The sequence below is a fragment of the Eublepharis macularius genome, chromosome 16 (genome assembly GCF_028583425.1).
Source record: "Eublepharis macularius isolate TG4126 chromosome 16, MPM_Emac_v1.0, whole genome shotgun sequence".
NCBI lineage: Eukaryota > Metazoa > Chordata > Lepidosauria > Squamata > Eublepharidae > Eublepharis > Eublepharis macularius.
The window spans coordinates 36,316,753-36,326,113 of NC_072805.1; the positions used below are offsets into that span (position 1 = coordinate 36,316,753).

The 9,361-nt window shown below is 45.6% G+C and overlaps 1 protein-coding gene across 1 annotated transcript in view; it reads right to left on the reverse strand.

The window, feature by feature from the left end:
• SHCBP1 (SHC binding and spindle associated 1) overlaps window positions 1-8,496 on the reverse strand; it is a 28,191-nt gene extending 19,695 nt beyond the window's left edge. The window contains exons 1-5 of the mRNA XM_055000619.1: window positions 8,268-8,496; window positions 6,914-7,096; window positions 4,593-4,708; window positions 1,089-1,297; window positions 356-448 (exon numbers count right to left, since the gene is read on the reverse strand). Of these exons, the coding sequence (XP_054856594.1) occupies window positions 356-448; window positions 1,089-1,297; window positions 4,593-4,708; window positions 6,914-7,096; window positions 8,268-8,469 (803 nt within the window). The 5' untranslated portion in view covers window positions 8,470-8,496. The remainder of the gene's footprint in view (window positions 1-355; window positions 449-1,088; window positions 1,298-4,592; window positions 4,709-6,913; window positions 7,097-8,267) is intronic.
• Window positions 8,497-9,361: the final 865 nt, after the last annotated feature.

The window sequence follows — 9,361 nt, forward strand, 5'->3', positions numbered from 1 at the left end:
CGGTGTAGTGGTTTGAGTGTCTGACTCTGACCATTATACCGCACTGGCCATTGCCTACTCTATACCCTTCCTTCTTTCCCTAGTTTTTGGACTCGCTCTTCATTAGCATCCATTATCCCAGTTCTCAGACCTCACCTGGAGGAGTTTTTAAACCCCAGCCACACTGACAGCTTTCCCTATCCTCACAGAACCAAACTGTTAGAACTGAACATGTCCATATGGCACACCAGCTTAGCACCGCAGCCACATCAGGGGCTTAACTGCCATAAATACAACGTAACACTTGGAGTTTGGAGCAGAAGTTATTCAGGAGTAGTCAACAACACTATGGCTCAACATTTTAAGAGGCACTTACAGCCGGAGGCGAGGTTCGACACATCTAACAAAGTAATCGAAGTCATCATCGTCCTCTTCGTCCCAGCTCCTCCAAATGTGCTTGTAGAAAAACCTTCAAAACAAGAGCGGAAGTTAAGTAGCTCATTTACCACCTGCTCAGGGAGGCCAAGATTTATAGCAGGATAAAAGACAAAACATACGCTCTCCTTTCAATCTTCCGTATTAGACCACAGACCTCCTTTGAACTTTGCATTCTCGCCTTCCCATCCTTATTGATTTATGGTAATTATTACAACAGCCCTGTCCGGTAGACCAGTAGATCATCCTCTATATTGCAGATGGGGGAACAGAGATTTTTTTAAAAACCAAATGTAAGCAAGAAGGCTCATAACCCAGTGGCTGAGCACAAGATCTGCATGGTTAAAGTGTTGGGCCAAGAGCTAGGAAAGCCAAGTTCAAATCTCCATTCCGCCCTGAATGCTTGTGACTTTTGGCCAGTCACACTCTCAGCCTAGCCTACCTCCTAGGGTTGTCGTGAGGATAAAAAGGAGAAGGCAGTTGTATGCTTCTTTGATCCCCCTTTGGGGGATCAATGAAGCAAATAACAATAAGTAAATAATGCAGGACACCCCCAAGCGGGCGCCTCCAGTAAGAACATCTCAGGCGGGACGACTGGAAACAACCTCCACTTACATCCTTGGAGAGCCATTGCCGGTCATCACAAGAAAGAATGCCAGAAAAGATTGACCCACCTGACGTGTTCGATAGCAAGGGCCGTCTGGTCAAACTCTCCCGATTCATCAAACACAACCCACAGCTCCTGCAACGGCAGTTGATGCTCCTTCAGGGATAGCAACTCCTGCACGCACTCCGAAGTGAAAGTGTCCCCTCTGGTCTCACACAAGAAAGAATCACTGAGGCGCACCACAGCCTTCAGAGTGGAGCACTCCACGTCAACAACCTGGGGAGAGAAGCAGCCGCCGATTTCTTTTCTGCATGGAGTCATCTTTGGGTAGAATTACAGCTGTTTGAAAAAGCCTGGGCGTGCCTTGTTTCTAAGAGCTTGCTGTAGGTTTCCAGCGGGGTTAAAACAACACTAGATTCAAGCACTAAAATTCAGGGGCACTCGATGCAACTGGCAATAGATTCAGGAGGGGGGGGGGAGGAAGCACTTAAACATACACACTGGCTTGTGGGACTCACTGCTACAAGATGTGGAGATGCCCACTGGCTTAGAGAGCAAGAGAGTGGACAAATTCTGGGAATGCTGATAGCTAAACACAACCTCCAGGTGGTAGCAGAAGTAAAGGACTTGTCTTCTCACTGTTTGTGGACTTCTCAGAAACAGGGCTCATTTCGAGAGGGAACACGCAGGAACGCAGTTCCGGCAGGTCCCCAAAGAGGTCACATGTCAGGTGGCCCTGCCCACCTGACTCTTGGCCATTTTGGGCCCGTTTCAGCCTGGATTGGGGCCGAAATGGCCCGGATCGGGCCTCTGACGGGTGGTGGATCACTCTCCCACTCAGCAGTGGCCCGATCCTGATCATTTTGGGCCCCTTTTCGGCCATTTTCAGCCCCTTTTTGCCATTTTGGGCCCAATTTAGGCCCTGAATGGCCAGGATTGGGTCCAAAAGAGCCAGGATAGGCGATGTCAGGGGATGTGGCATATGCAAATCAGTTGTGCTAATGACACACTTCTGGTGATGTCGAGGGGAGTGGCATATGCTAATGAGTCATGCTAATGAGTTCCTCCAGCTCTTTTTCTACCAAATGACTCCTGCTCAGAAACATCCAACTAGTTACTCCTGGAACCATCTGGACTAGATAAACTATTGGTCCGATATAGGAGGACTCTACACCTTCTTATGCATAGCAGAGCCCAACTCAGAGAACCTGTAAACAGCATTTGTAATACCAGCATTATTAAAATTTATCTCCTCTTGCACTGGGGAATACAATATCAGTTTTGGCTATAACACTGCTTTTGGAAACCAGGCAGGCAGGATGAGATCCTGACATGTCTCGACAGAAAGACCACCAATCCAGGAACTTCTTGCCGTCAAGGAACCGAACCATTCAGGTGTAGACTCACAAATGTAATCGAAACCCAAACAATCACATTTTACAGAGTTCAGCAATCAGCAGTTCATATGACTCCTGAGAGCCAGTTCGGTGTAGTGGTTAAGAGCAGCAGGACTCTAATCCGGAGAGCCAGGTTTGATTCTCCACTCCTCCGCTTGAAGCCAGCTGGGTGACCTTGGGTCAGTCACAGCTCTCTCGGAGCTCTTTCAACTCCGTCCACTTTACACGGCGATTGTCATGAGGATAATAATAGCACACTTTGTAAACCGCTTTGATTGGGCATTAAGTTGTCCTGAAGGGCAGCATAAAAATCGAATTTTGTTATTATTGTTATTATCATCATTTTGATTCGGTTACTGAGTCCAGTAAATATAACTGCAGAATAGCTATAGTAACCACACAGGGAGAGAGCCCCATGGCGCAGAGTGGTAAGCTGCAGTACTGCAGCCCAAGCTCTGCTCACGACCTGAGTTCAATCCTGGCGGAAGCCGAGTTAAAATTGCCAACTCAAGGTTGACTCAGCCATCCTTCCAAGGTCAGTAAAATGAGTACCCAGTTTCCTGGGGGTAAAGTGTAGATGACTGGGGAAGGCAATGGCAAACCACCCCATAACAAAAAGTCTTCCAAGAAAATGTGATGCAACGTCTCCCCATGGGTCAGTAATGACTTGGTGCTAGCACAGGGGACTACCTTTACCACACAGGGACACAGTGTAATAAAAAGCAAAATACAACTTGCTAATAAAGCACCACACTGTAAACAAATAAAGAGTACTCTTAAATACATAATAAATCCATTCCAGCAAAAGCGAACTCTGAAATGCAACTAACATAACAATGTGCAATTCCGAGTAACATGTATCGGCACAGGTTATAACACAAATTACAGAGACATATGTTGTACATACACATCTGAAGTCATCACAGGACCAGCTGCAGTGTGAAGAAGTTTCAGTGCTGGTTTAAATGTAAAGCAAGAGACTTTATTCTATGGGAATGAGTTGTTCAACTTAACAGCAGAGGTTTTCTTACAATAAAAAACAGTAATTTCACCATTTCTGATGCTGCATCCATCTGAAGGAAGTTATCAAAACAAGATGGATTCCTGTAATGTCTTCAGAAGTATATCTGCAACATATGTCTATGTAATTTGCGTTATAGCACGCGCTATAGTAAGTGTTTCTTGTAATCACACACTATGTCTTCTGAGTTGGTTTTTGGAGTTTGCTTTTGATGGAACGAGTTTATATACTTTGAGTATTTGTTTACAGTGGTGTGCTTTATTAGCAATTTGCAATTTTTACTCTAGAACAGCTGCCAGCGGCAGGGAAACGGGCATTTAAACACGAAGCTTCCCGAAGCATTACAATTGCATTCGGGAAGCTTTGCTTCGGGATTTCCGGATCGGGTCTGATTCGGGTATTTTACCCAAATCAGATTCCCGAAGCACACACCCCTACTGCCAACATTGCTGAATTGAACAGTTACACGTTTGCAAGGGTTTCGATGTTTTCAGCCTACAAGGCCGCATCAATTCAGACAATCTAGTATAGTGGTCAGAGCGTCGGACAAGTATTTGGGAGACCCAGTTTTGAATCCCCATTCTGCTATGGAAGTTCACTGGGTGACCTTAGGAAAGCCACACATTCTCAACCTGACCTACCTCTCAGGTTGTTGAGAGGAGAAAGTGGTGAAGAAGAGAATGACGTAAGCCACTTTGGTTCCCCATCGGGAAGAAAGGTGGTGAGAAGGTAAAACAAAATAAGTAAAATTCAAGCAAAGAAAATGATACATTCTGAAATAAGAAGCGCTCAGCCGAGAGGACACTTGAAACCACTTGGGACTGATCTTCACAGCATCACAGAGAAAAATCACTGGAGGAATGCTGGATTGCACAGGGGAAAGCAGCCATGAGGAAGGGGTCGTGTGTTCTCTCCTACTCATTACTGTTCTGCGACAAATTGCACCCATTACACTTTGAGGTTCCTCGCCACTTGAGGTTCCTTGCCAGCCCACCCCAGGTTCTGCCACTCCATGTCTACCCCAGCCCTAGCTTATCTAAAATGAAACCGCTCGTTCGGTGAGATTTAGCACAGACTCAACCACCTAGCAAACCCGATTGCTCAATGGAGTTAAGCACAGAGCCAACCGTCTAGAGAACCCAGGGGCATTTACCTCCAGGAGAACTTCAAACACATTGGTGCGCCAGACGGCCTGCCACCCAGATGGCTCAAGGACCTTTTCCAAGTACTCTGCTGTGAATTCTTTCACCTCTGAGGCTTTACAGTCAGCTAAAAAGGAAAAAAACGCAAACACAAACTGAAACACATTTCACACAGTTAAACAGCGAAGCCTGCCAGTTTCCACAAGGAAAGTAAATGAGAAAGCATTTGCTTACAGTTAGCACCTTCTGTGTCTCCAACAGTACTATTTATTTACACTATTTATACTTCTCCAGGCTTCCCCACTACGTCCTCTCTGTTGCTTTAAGTATAACCGTACTGGGTAGTTCTGTGTTGTCTAATATCAGTCCTCAAATTGCTTATGCTCTGTTTCAGCATTTCTCCAACCCTGTATTGGATTTCTTGCTACTGTTATGTCTTTGTAAACTTGCATTTATTCACCCTATGGCATTGTTTATTGAAATGTCCTTGCTATTGACTGTGCTAATCTCACTCTATGTAATCTGCCTTGAGTCTCAGTGAGAAAGGCGGACTATAAATGAATAAATAAATAAATCACTGAGATGCAAGGAGGATTACACAATGTAATTCAATACGATCAACAGCAAAGGCATTCAACGAGCAATGCAAATCAACAGCTGCCCCTACACACGCATTCTCGGTGGTGGCCCCCGCTTTAATGAATGGTCTACCTGAGAAGGTTAGGAAAGCTCTCACTCTCCTGGCCTTCCACAAACAATGCAAAACTGAATTATCCAACAGGGCTTTTTACTCAGAAAGGAGAACTGTACTATAAGGAAGTGGTCTCAAAGAGATCCATCAGTAAAGGGATAGGAAGGGACCGCAGACTTTACTTCTATTGCTGTAAATATTGAGGGATCATAGACTCCACTACTACTTCTGTAACTGTGATCCTACTGGGTAGCTACATGTTGTTTAATATGTCAGTCATAGAATTATGCTCCGTTTCAGCATTTCTTCAGCTCTGTACATAAGAACATAAGAGAAGTCATGTTGGATCAGGCCAATGGCCCATCTAGTCCAACACTCTTGTGTCACACAGTGGCCAAAAAACCAGGTGTCCTCAGGAGGTCTGCCAGTGGGGGACACTAGAAGCCCTCCCACTGATTGTCCCCCCCACAAACACCAAGAATACAGAGCCTCACTGCCCTAGACAGAGAGTTCCATCTATTCCTTGTGGCTAATAGCCACTGATGGACCTCTGCTCCATATGTTTATGCAATCCCCTCTTGAAGCTGTCTGTGCTTGAAGCTACCACCACCTCCTGTGGCAGTGAATTCCATGTGTTAATCACTCTTTGGGTGAAGAAGTATTTCCTTTTATCCATTCTAACCCGACTGCTCAGCAATTTCATTGAGTACCCACGAGTTCTTGTATCATGAGAAAGGGAGAAAAAATACTTCTTTCTCTACCTTCTCTATCCCATGCATAATCTTGTAAACCTCGATCATGTCACCTCTCATCATTTCTCCAAGCTAAAGAGCCCCAAGTGCTTTAATCTGATTTGGATTTCTGCTGGTTTCTAAATCTTTGCAAACTTATATGTATATACCCATCACACGTTTTTTGGAATGTCTTTGATATTGACTATCCTGGACTCATACTGCGTAATCTGCCTTGAGTCTCAGTGAGAAAGGCGAGCTATAAATAATAAATAAATGCAAATATGCAGAAATCTGATACAGAGCTGGGACAATGCTAAAACAGATCATAAGCAGTTCTACACTTGGCTTATTAAACAACACAGAAACTATCCAGCAGCATACTTAGAGGAAATGGAAGCACCAGGAGTACAACAGACAACCCCCTACAGATTATCACCAGCTGCCTGCTCACCTATGGCGAGCACAAACGGCCTCCAGGAGAGCGGGAAGGAAACTTTGCAGAAATTGGTTGCCGTTTACTTTTAGGTCATAGAAGTTATGCATGGGTGGACAGACTACAAAAACATGTAACATGAAGCTAGTAACTTCAGAGGCTTTCTTTGTAAGGCTGGGTCAAGAACTCCGGAACGTAATCCTGTGCAAAGTTACTTCTTAAATCGACTCAGATACTTTGCTTTGTAAGCGAGCCAGTTCACACAGCCATCAAGCAGGAGGACTCATCACATGATGATACATGCATGTAGAAACCAACCCACACAAAGGGCAAGAAGCAGGGCTTATGGATCACTTTACTCACATGTAAACCAGCATACACGTTGTGCCTCTGAGCAGCCCCAGGAATTTGTATCTATTCTAATCCATAACCCATGTGGATGGACAAATAAATCTGGAAGGAGACCAATCTCACCCAACATGTAGTCTTGGTAGGCTTTGAATCGCTCATAGAAGAGGAGGTTGTTTGTCTGGAAGGTGTCAGGGAAAAGCGCATTCCCCTCAGGCACCAGTCTTTGCAAGACCGTCCCCGGCTTGTCACGATCCCCGTAATCGCTGAAGCTGCCCCCTCCACTGTCGTCGCTTTCATTGCCTTCATCTGGGGTCGAGGAGAGATGGAAGAAGTAACCCTCCCCTATTTATTTTCTTTCATGCAACAAGATCTATCACGCTCATGAGATCAACTAACTACCAAGAAATAGCTTGTTTGCAAACGCCAAATTTCTCAAAAAGACCGTTAGCACAGAAATAACAATATGAAGATAATTAACATTAAATCTAACATTTAATAAAAGATAGACCCATAAACATTTTGATATCTCAACAGAGCTGGTTATTTCTTTCCATTTGGTTGGTTTCTATGTCGTTTTTTTCCCCAAAAAAATTCTCTTCCCCCCACCCACTTCTACTTTGAGGGTATTTTCCTACTTTTCAGTTCGTTTAAAAAAAACACCTTAAAACCATAGGAGACTGAAATTAGCCCAACCTTGCTAATTCCTGGTCAGATGAGTTACTTGGATCAGGTGTCTGGCAAAGTTTACAATCTAGGACAGCAACTGTTAATGCAAAGGCAGAATTATGCCGGATTAACAGGAGATTCTAAAGGCAAATTTTCCAACAGTAGTAATCTGAAGCAAACCGAGACTTCTGTAGCACCTTAAAGACTAAGGAGCCTATGGCGGCAAAAGCTTTCATGAATAAAAGTTCAAATAAAGGCAAGTCTTATCCCAGACAAGTAGCCATTCTAGACTGTGGCAAACCAGAAACAAATGTGGCACTTTACAGATGGACATTTACCCTGTCAAAAGCTGTGTGAACCCACTCCAGTGCATCTGATGCAAGAGAGTTCTGATTCATGGAAGCTTATGTATATATGTATGTTTGTATGTATGTAGGTGTCATTTATAGTCTGCCTTTGGTAAATATCATTGGTCAGTGAAGTTCCCCTGGATACCTCCTTTGAAGGGCTTAGAGATCCTGAACCCAGAGTGGCAACCCCTATATCATTATTGGGGGGATCACTATAGGGTTGCCAACCTCCAGGTGGTGGCTGGAGAGCTCCAAGAATTCCAACTGATCTCCAGACCAAAGAGATCAGTTCCCTTGGAGAAAGTGGCTGCTTTGGAGCGTGTCCCTCCCCTTCCCTCTCCAGGATCCCCCCCCCCAAATCTCCAGCAATTTCCCGACCTGGAGCCGGCAACCAGGGGATCAGGGAGTGCAAACTGGATACAACGGAGATTTGGGCAGGAAAGGGGGACGTTCTTTCTCACCTAGGCTCAGGGCTTCTGCAGCTTCCTGGGGTTCAGAGTCCCCGATCACCCGCGCAGGCTCGGGGGGCTCCCCTTCCCGTCCATCGCCTCCTTCGTCCTCCTGCAACACCTCTGGGCGGCTCTCCTCCGAGGGGGCTTCTGTTGCCTCTTCGACTTCGCCCTCTCCCCGCAGCGGCACCGTTAACTCGGCCTCCGACTCCATGACAGCGCCCCGTCCAGCCGCCCCCAGCCGCCGCCTCACCCGTCCAGCCCTCCGTTGTCAATTTCAAACCTTCCCGGGCGAGGCAACATCGCTTCCTTTACGCCCCGCGAGGGAGCGCCCTGATTGGTCGCCGGTGGGGACTCAGAACGTGGAGGGAGCCAATCGGCAGGCGAGCGGGGGCGGGGGGAGTTCTGGAACGTTGAGAGACCGGCCGGATGAATGAATTGGGGCGGGGCTGGGATTGAATGAAGGAGAAAGAGTTGAATTTGTTGGAGGGTAGGAAGGAAATGGCTCAGTTCTGGGCAAGGTTATTTCGAAATAAGTCTCACTTTGTTCAGTGGCGTTGCTTTAGAATTAGGTGTGCATAGGGTTGCTTTGCAGCCAGCTGGGCGCTTTTTCAGGAGAAAAGAGCAAGAGTCCAGTAGCACCTATAAGACTAACAAAATTTGTATCTGAAGATGAGAGTTGTGGCTCTCAAAAGCTCATACTACAAATTTTGTTAGTCTCTTAGGTGCTACTGGACTCTTGTTCTTTTCTACTGCTACAGACAGACTAACATGGTTACTCATCAAGATGTTCAGGGTATAAGCTGTTTGAGAGTCTCAGCTTTCTTTGAGACCAACAATATTTTCAGGGTATAAGCTTTGTTTTTATGAGTCAAAGTTCCCTTCTTCAGATACGGGGAAGGAGCTTATACTCTGGGGAGAAAAAGCTTATACTGTGAAAATCTTGTTCGTCTCTAAAGCGCCACTGGACTCCAATCCTACTGTTCTATAGACCAACACTGCTATCTACCTGAAAATATAGAAATAAGATCGTTTGGTGGCAGCTGCTATGTAATGCCGAAACAAAAGAAGAAACCTTCCACACTGATGCATTTATTTATTGTGCT